This window comes from Pyrus communis, chromosome 16 (assembly GCF_041283825.1).
Source record: "Pyrus communis isolate YQ-2024b chromosome 16, ASM4128382v1, whole genome shotgun sequence".
NCBI classification, from domain to species: Eukaryota; Viridiplantae; Streptophyta; class Magnoliopsida; order Rosales; family Rosaceae; genus Pyrus; species Pyrus communis.
The window spans coordinates 23,432,091-23,444,155 of record NC_142580.1 but is presented as its reverse complement, the minus strand read 5'-3'; the positions used below and the strand labels follow the sequence as shown (position 1 = coordinate 23,444,155).

Genomic DNA, 12,065 nt, shown 5'->3' with positions numbered 1-12,065 from the left:
TGGAGTTTGCCTACAACAATAGTTATCATTCAAGCCTTAGTATGTCACCTTTCGAGGCATTGTATGGTAAATCGTGTCGTACGTCGTTGTGTTGGTCAGAGGTAGGCAAAAGAGTTTTGGAAGGCCTAGAGATAGTGGATGAGACTACCCAAAATATTCAAGTAATCAAGTCTAACCTGAAGGCGGCCCAGGATCGTCAGAAGAGCTTAGCGGACAAACATGCCACCGACCAGACCTATAAAGTAGGTGATTGGGTATTCTTGAAGCTGTCGCCGTGGAAGGGTGTTGTACGATTCGGGAAAAAGGGCAAATTGAGTCCCAGGTATATCGGACCGTACGTGATCACTAAGCGGATTGGCGAAGCAGCTTATGGACTTGAGTTACCTCCGGAGTTGTCTCGAGTGCATGATGTGTTTCACGTTTTGATGCTTCGTCACTATGTCTCGGATCCATCACATGTGCTACCTCAGTAGCCGTTGGAAATTAATCCTGATTTGACTTATACAAGGAGCCGGTGACTATTCTTGACTGGAAAGATAAGGTTCTGAGGAACAAGTCAGCACGCTTGGTGAAGATTTTGTGGAGGAATCACTCTGTGGAGGAGGCTACTTGGGAGACGAAGGATCAGATGAAGGATTTGTATCCCCGTTTGTTTTATGATTACTAGTAGTTTGTTTTGTTGTGTAAATTTCGAGGACGAAATTTCTTAAGGTGGGTAGGTTGTGACAACCCGTCCCGATTTTTGTACCGTTAGTGTGAAATGACGATTTTGCCCCTGGACGTATTTTGCTTTCTAGGGTGTTGTTTGAATTATTTTTGTTTGTGGGCTACCATTAGGACCTCACCCACACACACACACACACACCCGTGGACCTTTCCTCTCTCACTTCTCTCTCGAATTTTCTTCTAGTTTCTTCCATTTACTTTGCAAAGGTACGAAAGAACTTCAAACTACCTTCTACTGTCATGGATCGATGTTGAGGAGTTTACCTTTGTGTTCTTTGTGAGCTCAGGAGCTCATCCCTACCCTTAAATCAACGTGAGACCTTGGAAAACCCTAGAACCCGTGAACCCAGTTTTGGTGCATTGTTCATGCACACGTGATCGTGTGGTTCTTAGAAGTTTTTAAGGTTCTAGGAAGCTTTAGAACCTTTTCACGAAGCTCGGGGAACAATTTTAAAGTGTTTTGGACGTCGGGAAGCCTGGTTTCAGGGAGTTGCAGGTTTGGCTGAAATATCGTGAGTTTTTTCGGCGAGATTCCGTTGATTTTGGGTCTCCACAGTGGTAAGGTTTTGTTCTACTCGTCGTAAGCTTCATTTTGGTACCAATTTCATGGAATTTGGTTGAGAAATGAAGAAGATATTAAGGTTTGAAGTTTTTCCAGTTTTCCGGCGAGAAGTCGAGTTACAGGCAACGGCATTGATGGCGATGAACGGCGAGGCTCACCGGAGAAGGAGGAGAATATTCCGTCAGAGTTAATGGAATATTCTAACGGCGTCAGGTAACGGCCGTTAACGTCTGTTAGGGTTTTAACGGAATATTCCCTAACGCCGATAGGGTGTCATACGCGTGCCAGGCACGTGCCCGCGCGTGGCTGGTGCGTGGCGGCACGTGGGAGGTCAGAAAATTATTTTAAAAATATGGGGGTGTTCGTGGAATTGAGTAAATCACGTTGGTATATTCAAACACCCCAATTGAGCAATGTATGAGAAGTTATTATCTAAAGTTGGTTATGTGCGTTAAATTGATGGTTTTATAGTTGTTTCGCATATAGGTAAGGGCTATCCGGAGGACGAGCGTAGCCACGCGAGGCTCGGGGCTTACGATCCTTCTACATATCAGTGAGTGGGCTTTTGGTTTTCCGTATATACCTATATACTTAAGAATTTTTCCAAAAAATGCAATTAAATGTTATATGTTTTTAAAATGCCATGCATAGCGTTTGCATATTTATTTATGCATTAATAGTTGCATATATGTATGCTTTGGTGCCGCAGATGCTCAGGTAAGTCAGGTGAGTATGTTTGTTAGTGATAGATGTGGTGTTGATGAGATTAAGTTATAGCTTATATTCCTGCACCTCGGTGATTGTGCTCCGCCAGAGTAGGGCCTAGCCTTCATGTGATCGTTCACCTCCCGCACCGTATGCTCACCTTGGATCCAAGGTAGGTGCCAGCCTGTCGTACAGACCACTTTAGGTGGTTCCGACTTGTAGGTGACTTGCGATACTTCGCACAGCCTTATCGTAGCGCTAGAACGTATTTATTTATGCCCAGCCTGTCGTACAGACCACTATAGGTGGTTCCGATTCGTGTGTAGGATAATGGTTGAGGAGCTATAGTTTCAGCCATACAGGTCACTTTAGGTGACTCCGGCTAACGTGTTGATATTATCAGCATATTATGATTTGTGTTATCTCACCTGCTTGATGCTAATATTGTTGATTGGATATTTTGGCACAGTATATATCTGGCATGGCATATTTGAGCTTTATCGTTTTTAGCATGATTTGATATACGAGTACGTATAGTATTTTCTAGCAAGTATACGAGTTTTACAGAGAGGGGTTATTAATTGATATTGAAATGGTTTGAAAACACACTTTGTTTTTGCCCACTCACGTTTTCTGTTTTACGCCCCTCCAGGTTTTAGGTAGCGAGGATGTGGGTGACGGAAGAGGCATCAAGGTATGTCTGACAAAGCACCCTCCATGTAGGATTTTCTAGTTATCACTTGTGTAGTGTTTGTTTGTCACTAGCACTCACTGATCTTTTATTGTAAATTATTTTGTTGACTTTATTTCCTCGTATTTTTCACTCTCTTACTTCCGCACTGTACACTTGGCTACGTCACCCTCGCGTGACGGCCAGCACGCTCCATTTTGGATCAGGGTGTGTCAATAGGGAACTCTCATAATAAAAATAAATAATGACTACAACTTTTTTTTTTTAACTTATATAGAATAATAATACAAAGCTATATATTTAATATAGAATATATTGTATATATTACTATGGCTATTGTATTTTGTAATAAATATTTTTGTAATTAAACTTTAAAATTATCAAAATTATTTTTTCTTAACGGGTCACCCGATAATGATCCGATTAGTTATCGTGTTGACCTGAAACCCGTTATTTTCATTTCGTGTCGTGTCAGAAACTACTAGGTTTAATGTGTAGACATTACAATTACATTATTAATATGACTTCCAAATACTTTATTAATATGACCACATTTCTTTCTTTTGTCTTCTTTCTCCTTCATGTATATGTTTATAATTCAAGAAATGCTAAAAAGACTTTCTTAAAAGTAGAACGCTCGATGGACTATTTGCTGTCTCATGTTTTTTGTACAATATTTTATAATGTTAGCATATAAATTAACGTTAAACTGTGAGGTGGCACAAAGTCCATAGAGTCCCACTTTAAAAGAGTTTCCTTAACATTTATTTAGTTATAACATTATAAAATATGGCTTTATAATAATATAGCAAATCAATTATGGTTACTAACCTTGTTTCATTTCATTAGTTAATGATGTTTTCCAACAAAAAATTTGTAGCTTGAATAGTTAAAAACATTTATATTTGCACCTGAAGTCTCGAATTTCCATCTTAGTATAGAACGTTGAGCGAAAGTGATGTTACTTGGCATGCATTTTGCTTGCATTATTAGAGCACCTGAAGTCTCGAATTTCCCTCTCCCTTGATATAGTCACATGAATTTTTCTTGAGCAATTTTCCTTCTTCGTTTTTTTTTTTTTAATTATATTATTTAAGTAGATTATTAGCATGACCTGCATCATCAATTATTTATAAATATATGACCATGGTCAAATATTATTAGATTGCAAGTGGCACTTTACCACATCGGTGAAAAAAGAGTTGTGCCCTTGCATCTTGGTGTGGGTTCGAACCCCGTTGACTCCTAAGCTAACATCTAATCAAATAAAATCTATCGTTTTAACAAAAAAAAAAAAAAAAAGTTATTAGATTACAGAATCGAAAGATATGTAAAACAATTAGATCAATGAAGATTATCCCAATCACTCTTATAAGGTGACTGGTTGGAGGGAGGGGAGACGGACTTTCGTTTCAACTCACTCGCTAAAATGCTGTTCTTCTTTTGTAACTTACATTTGGTTCGACCCTCTCGTCTTTCACCAATTTCAGACAATTCCGTCAGCCGTCCATTTCAGACAATTCGTGTTTCACCTGTTTGAGGCCACAGTAGCACGAAGTTAAAACTGAAGAGACGATACCTCTCTGTATATCCTTGAACTCCACTGCCAGCTTTACATCCCAATTAGTGCTTTTTCTGCCACAAAAAAAGGAAAATACAAGATGCATCCTCGTTTTAGCAAACGAAATTTCTGTTGTCGCCCAAGATTATGTTAATAAATGGTAGGAGACTTGTTCACCTGTCATCAAGGTCGGGATCACCAAGTTCATCCATCATATCATTACAGATAGAGAGCAGATTTTCAAGAATTTCAATTTCAATCTTCAAATTTTCCGGCAGCTGTAAAATAACAAAATAAATGTCAGAAGTTCATATATGAGAACACTGAATCAACATAAACGGCAAGCATGAAAGTAATTTTAAACTAAACCTGCCCAGATAAAAAAGAAAATGCAAACCCAAATGAAAAGATGAAGGATGAAGATCATACACAACAATAACAAAGCCATTTCCTACTGAAAAAAATGAAGATCATGCCAATCATTGTAAGATGAATAATAGCATAGAAAATTACAAGGGCCTTAGTATGCGGCACGGGACTATGAGCCCTCCTTAGGAAGTCCAACAATGGGGAGGGCAGGCCGTAGTAGAAAATATCGCGATTCTTTGAGAACCAAGTACCCCGCACCATGTGAGTGGACCAGTTGGATATGGTGCCATCAGTAAATTCATCTTGGGCAGAACCAAAATCTGCATGAGAACATGTACTAAATAAATCTAAGAGCGCCAGTACTCAGACATTATTCAACAATAATGCAATGGCCTTTCGACGATAAATTATATAAAGTATTAACAACTGGAACATTATAGAATAATAAAACTTACCTAGTAGAATGACATCGCATGGGTTCTCTCCTCGTGGTATAAAGCCGTAGAAGGTAACTAGATGAGAACTGGAGAAATCTCCATAACTAAGACAGCATTCTTGTCCTGCACTGCATGATCTTGATAGACAGAATTTCAAGGTATTTGCTGAAGCATCTATTCTGCCATAGTTCACTATATGTGGGTATAGCTGCGATAAGGAATAAAACAAAAGCATGACCTTGGGATACCATGATGATAGAACCAACTCAAAACATTTGTTAAATGGCATTCATTACGAACACTTTTCAATTAAAACCAAATATGATTATCACTAAAGTAGATGACACAAGGTCATTAATTCCTGGAGACGTTTAAGTTTTTAATAAATAAACAATCTGTCTAGGAATGTGGCAACCAATTCACAAAAGTATTTCAGCCAGATGGTTGTGATCAGTGGCCGGTAGCAATTCTTGCCAAGGATATGAACCAATAGTATTCAGTTTCCGACTTCATATACCTTAAAATTTAGGTTTCCCAGCGGTGAATGCAACTACATTTTAGCCTTTTAGTTTATATAAAAAATCAAGACATAAAAGGTGGGCGTAAAAGGAAAGGGTAACATACGGAATGGTTCACAAAGCCAGCAACTGGAATCAAGCATGTTCTTAGCTTTCCATCAGGAAACTTGATTTTCATGCTATTTGAGTACCACAGTTCGCATGCCCACAAGAATTGCTCCCATTTGTAAAGCTCCGGTGGAAAGATATCAGGATGCTCATTGCACAGTGCAGGGAAGAGCTTATCATATTCAGCATGCAAATGCTGTGACCAAAAAAAAAAACAAAAAAAAAAACAGAGATTCAGATGCATAAGTTTTAAATAGTCGCAGGCTTTTCCTTTAAATAAAGTCTATATGGTCTGAGAAAGTTATCTATCACGAAACCCTATCAGAAACACAGAGAAGGAAAAATAAAAAGAACAAAAGGGATACAGATACAGCATTCCATTCTTCAGTATACAAAAATGAGAGATCAAATATTTCAATAGCAGCTGGAAAGGTATTGACTGGGTGCTCAATAAAGCAATGCTTCCTGTCTTTAAAGAACCCTCCCAAGGTTTCTCCCTACACATGATTTGGCCATCTCCATGTTCTGCACCCCTAACTAGAACAAATACTTCAGCCCTGACAATCAGAGGCCCCATTTACTTGTGGTAAAGTCAGGGTAAGAGCAATTAGGTCGTGTCACTGCAGATTTGTTATTGGGTAAGAGCAATTGCCCTTACTATTCACTTTGACCAGTAGTTGCCTTTGTGCAACTCCACCCGTTTGGGAAGGGCAAGGGCAAGGGCGAGGGTGATTACCATTCACAAAAATAATTTTTTTTAAAAGGTTTTTTACATTTTTTTTTTAAGTGTTTTCTTCTCCTTCTTCTCCAACCCAAGAAACTCTCTCACCGAACTCACGAAGCCCAATCTTCTTCTTTACTGAACCCACCAATTTCCTCACCAAACCCACAAAGCCCTCTTCTTCTTCTTCTCACCTTACCCACCCAATTTCCTCCCACCACACAAACTCCCTCTCCTCCTCCCACCACCCAAACTCTCCTCCTCCTCCCACCAAACCCACCCAATTTCCTCACCAAACCCACAAAGCCCTCTTCTTCTTCTTCTTCTTCTCACCTTACCCACCCAATTTCCTCACCTCCCAGGCTCCCACCACCAATTTCCTCCCACCACCCAAACTCTCCCTCCGCCTCCCACCACCCAAACTCTCCTCCTCCTCCCACCATCCACTCTTTCTCTCCTCCCACCACCCAAACTCACTCTCTTCTTCTTCTACACGGCAACCCAACGATATGCATGATCAGAGCCAGAGGGTTCATTGGGTCCAACCTCTGCGAGAAGCTGATGTCAGAGATGCTGCACAAGGTCCTAGCAGTGGACGTCTACAATGGCAAGATCAAGCACCTGCTCGAGCCCGAGAATGCGCACCCGTGGTCCGATCGCATCCAGTTCCACCAACTCAACATCATGCTAAGGTCAGCTTGCCCCCTGGGCTGCTGGCACAAGGCCGTGCTGCAGTTGCAAGGGCAGATGGGCGGGCTTGGCGTAGGCCACCAATTTCCCTCTGAATTTTGGCCTGCTGGAGGTGGTTTTGTGTTTAAAGGACAAAATACTTGCCCTTGCCCTTGCCTTTCAACCACTGGTGGAGTTGCTCTAATATCATTGTCACCCTGGACACCCATTCTTGAATGCATGAATCATATAACAATATTGACAATTTTTTTTATCTATAACTGAACGAAAGAGATCATGAATGTCAAACAAGATATTCTAATAACAATATACTAAAAAGTCTAACAACCTCTTTTGCTTCTGTTATCTCATCCAACAGCATGGTTCCACCCAAAGCCATCATCGCCTTGACTCCAAAACTCAACCCTGCAGCATATAGGGAAGAATGATTTAGAAATAAACAAAAAGATAAATTAAAACAAACAAATCATTGTAATCATATCAGACTTAACAATTAATAGTCCCCCTCCAATACACCAAATATGCATAATTAATTTATGATCTAATACCAAATAACTTCATCTAATTCTTTATCTTAGCATGTCCATCTTAGTTGATAGTTTTCAAGATGCAACTATGTGATGACCAGAAATTTGGAGTTTTATTAAACATCTTTTTTATGGCCCCTTTTTTTCCTCATGTACAAATCTATGTAGCAATAAGTCCATTGCAAAGGGCATGATTGTCCCCTGAGGCTTATTTTGACTAAATTGCAGACGGTCAAGATTTTACTATCCTTTACAACAGGCAGAAACCACAGGACAAAACCTGTGTCTTTGCATTACAATTAGCAGAAAAAAGAAAAAAAAAAAAAAAAAAAAACAGACATATCAGATAGCACAACCACAAACTTTCCCAAGGGTTTGGTCTCATGCTTGATAAACACATGTGCCTAATTCTTCCAGCATTTCTAGATAGCATCATTCCCAAATGAACAAATAAAACATGAAAAAGCTACCATAGAGAAAATCATAGTTTTGTACGAAATTTTAACCAAAAAAAATTAGTTTTATATTGAAATAAGGTAAAACAACAGTAATTATTCAACTTCCATTCATTATTAAAAAAAAAAAAATCACAATTATTCCTAGCTAGAATTAAGTTAAAAGGTATTAATAATAATTTTTTCAATCCCGTAGAATGGCAAGTAATGGAACACAGCTTCTTGGCTAGTAGGTAGTTATCCTTTTTAAGTTACATGTTTGTTATCTGAATTTATCATTTACCAGAAATACTAACACTGAGGATCTTACACATAAACAACTTGCTTGAAAACATAGAGGATAAGTTCCACGTTTGACCTCATTATCCACCGAAAATAATATTAAATTTAAAAAAAAAAATTAGTGATAAAAGCCAAAATAGAAATTCATATAAGTGGAACTTTGTAGTTGCACAAAGTTACAAAATAGATATAATAGGAAAACAATGTCACAGGTAGTCAAAGTACCAGTATGATATTCTTCAGGAAGTGTGTCAAAGTACATCTTGTATTTTGAATTACAATTGTGCCTCTCCTTCATGCTCCACAACAACAACATCGTCTCAGGGGTAATGCCTTCAAACTTCTCTAATACATGATACTGCAGTTAAAAGAAAAGGGTAATATATTGGACCACTTTTCTGTTCATAAACTATGCAATTAATAATCCCCCTCTAGCTCTGAGCTGATGTATACCACCTCAGAAAGAACAAGGGAAATAGTACAGTTGCATCAGTAAAAGATGCTTATATATCAAGATTTACAAGTGAGAGAGAGAGAGCATCATCAGACTAGTCTAGATAGAAATCTAAAAATAAACATGTTGAATACAGGGGATAGGATTCAGATAAGCCACTATAGAGAGAAGCTTACTTATGCTTACATAACGTGTAAAGCTAGATCACAACTGAGATAAAGTAGGTTCACTTTAGTTTTTCTATCTCCCCTAACTCTAATATACTTCTAAAAGCCTCTTAACTAAACACAAAAGTAATAATTATAGACAAGTCAAAATTATTAAAAAGGTTTCTCAAGCGTTAAAACATACCATATCAGCTTGCACAAGCTCCTGGGAGATTATTAAAGATGTTGGGATCTCCAGAGCAGTATCACCGACTTTCAGATCCTCCTTAGCTATGGTTCCTCTGCCAGCCCCTTCAACATCTATTATGACGAGGGAAGCAAAAAAGACATCATATATTCAAGACTAGTTCACTTCTCTTGTGCAGGAAAACCCCCCTCAAAAGAGTGAAAGAATAAAAAGTTACAACAGCAGCAATCATACAGTGAAAAGTTAAGACTTACAAACTATCTGCAACCTTGTTTTGATGCCATTGTTTTCACCCCATTGTAACAATTGCTTTTCTTTATCAGAGCTGTAGCCTTCTACAATTGTAGTCTTTGGACGGTGCTTGTCAGAAGACTGACAAATCATATCAACAATTACATTGTGCAGTTCTTGCAGGGCATTCTTTTGCATTTGACAAGCACCAAAGAATGAGGCTTCAACAAGCTGAAGGATTAAATTGAGAGCCTCAAGTTCATTCCTGGGACCATATGATTCCATTGGTTGATCTTGCCCAAAATAAAGCTCTGCCTGCACCTCATTAAAGCCCACTATTTCATCATTAGTCTACTAATCATAAAGTATTATCAGGCAATTCTAATTTCAAAAGCCACCTGTCTCCCCTTGTGTGCATAAACAGTCCAAGGAGGTATCGGAATTATGAGTTGAAGGATCTTGTGATGGATTCCTCAGGCATGAAAATGGACCAAATTTCTATGCCTCATATTTCCCAAAGTGAAAAGAATTTTGCTTTGTTCTAGTTCTACAATAAATTCCCATAATCGTCTTTGGGCATCCTTTAAGTTGACGACCATTTAATTTAAAGAGCTTAGTGACGGATTACCTCAGTTGATTTTATGATTGTTGCTATCTGAAGCATTACTTCCACAGTGGTACTGAGCCAATTAGGATCTGAAGACCCCTTAACATTGATTTGTTGCCTTGTATTAAATCCCTTATCTTGTAGCAATTTCTGCCAGAAAATGAGAAAAAACAAATGTTATAAGAATGATGGTAGAAACAACTCAGCTAATTCGAAAGCATATACAAATCATCAGATGCTAACTAACATGTAAGAACAATACTATCTACAAGAAAGAGAATAGCAACATATACGAAAAGTTTGCAAATAGTAAAACGGCTGTGCGGATGGTTGTTATTCCATAGTTTTATTCTTATTTTAGATAAACTGCCTAAGTGAACAAGAATCTGAAATAGAAGAATACACAGTGATTAGTTTGGCATTTCTTACTTTATTTAACAATGTGCCTCCAACGGTTCACAAATACGTCCTACATTTAAGACTAAGAGTAACAAAATCTCATTGACGAAAAGGGTCATTTGACAGTTTCTCCACTGTACATACCATTCATTTTAACATTTCTATTACTAAGGATCATTAAGACTTGGTATGAGTCCTATAAATCAAAACTATTTGTTGCTTCCTCACCTTCTTTGTATCAAAAAGAGGGTCACTTTCAGATAGCTCAAGGACAATTGAGCAGTCTTTATCCAACGCCATGGAATCAAAAGATGACGACGGCTGCAATTAATAAATAAAGCATAAAAAACCATTTATCCCTCTCGATCATAAAGAATCCCACGAACAAACACTCATATGCATAAAAAGGAACAAGAGAAGGCATACACAATTAAGCTTCACTTGTTTACACATGCGTCCAAAAACCCATGATCAAATGCACGCACCTTGTTCCTTTAAATTTAATATCTTGATAAAAGACAGATTAGTTTTAATCAAAACTGGAAGCAAAGCACATTTTTCACTTAATTTACATAAATTGTGGTAAATAAAAGCTACAAAAGAGAAACCCGCCAATAAAAAACAGTAAAGAACGCAAACCCAACAGAGCTACAAGTTTAATATATCAAATTGTGTGTATCTAAAATCAAAACGTAAACCCTACACAGCGTTTTGTGTCTGTTTGGTTGCTGGGAAATTGTCAGAAAATAAAACAAATTCAAGAATTTCACAGAAAGGGGGTTGAAATTGAATAGAATTTTATGAGGACTGAAAGTTTTCAGGTGTTGTTAGAGATTGCGAGCAACCAAAAAGAAATTGACAGAAGCAACAGAATTGAAGTTCAGAATGCAAACAACGAAAGTGAAATTTCAAGAAACAAAAAAGAAGCAGTAAAGTTGAAGGAATTTAAAGAAACGAAATAGTAGTTAAAAAGTAAACGCTTACTTTACTGGCAGCCATTGACGTGCAAATTCAAGCAGAAGTCGACCGTACGTCCGTGACAGTAGCGAGAGAGAAGAAAGGAGAGAGGGGAGAGTTTGGGCGGCAAGTGCCAGATGGAAAATTATTCTTCCGCTTCTTCTGTTTTATTTACACCATCTCGGTATTTGGACTAAAACCTAAAATTTTTAATCCACAAAATTCAGGTTTTAACTCAAAAATAATTTTTCTACTCCAACTCTTCTGATATAAATTTTTTAAGCTGACATTATTAAAAAATAAATTTAGGCTAATTTTATCTTTTAAAGTAATTTTTTTTAAAAAAATTTATGTACAATAATTTAATTTTATGAACATTTTAACCTAAAAGTATTTAAATTCTAATAAATATTGAAAAATCACTAAATTTGGATGAATTTTGAGTTAAATAATTTTTTTTAATTATTTTAGCCGTTGGATTTAAATTTGGGTCATTGAATCTTTTTTTTTTACCTTTAGATTTGATTATATTCGATCTCAGCCGTTGGATTCAATAAATCTTGAGAGACATGCCCATGTGGGTGGGTCCTGCTGGAGGTGCCCATTTGGTTAATTGCATTTTCATTAATAAACTACTTAGGCACATACATCAAGTACATTTCATATACTCACATAAAAATCCCAAAAAAAATCTAATTCTAGATCTTAGTG

At 37.6% G+C, this 12,065-nt stretch overlaps 1 protein-coding gene across 4 annotated transcripts; it reads right to left on the bottom strand.

Annotated features, from left to right (window-relative positions):
• Nucleotides 1-3,979: 3,979 nt before the first annotated feature.
• LOC137731939 (SET domain-containing protein) lies at nt 3,980-11,531 on the bottom strand. 4 transcript variants are annotated; one of them, XM_088688269.1, is made up of 13 exons: nt 11,382-11,517; nt 10,824-10,904; nt 10,626-10,718; nt 10,020-10,148; nt 9,415-9,706; nt 9,158-9,273; nt 8,578-8,710; nt 7,417-7,493; nt 5,676-5,873; nt 5,070-5,259; nt 4,759-4,934; nt 4,423-4,523; nt 3,980-4,319 (listed from the first exon to the last, which is right to left on the bottom strand). In XM_088688269.1, the coding sequence occupies exons 2-13, from the start codon at nt 10,848-10,850 to the stop codon at nt 4,184-4,186; spliced, it is 1,668 nt and encodes a 555-aa protein (XP_088544395.1). In that variant the 5' UTR covers nt 10,851-10,904; nt 11,382-11,517; the 3' UTR covers nt 3,980-4,183. The 4 variants fall into 4 exon arrangements, with proteins under 4 accessions (XP_088544395.1, XP_068327303.1, XP_068327305.1 ...); XM_068471202.2 differs by lacking the exon at nt 10,824-10,904 and having other exon boundaries at nt 11,382-11,531; XM_068471204.2 differs by lacking the exons at nt 10,626-10,718; nt 10,824-10,904 and having other exon boundaries at nt 11,382-11,515.
• Between the last annotated feature and the right edge of the window lie 534 nt (nt 11,532-12,065).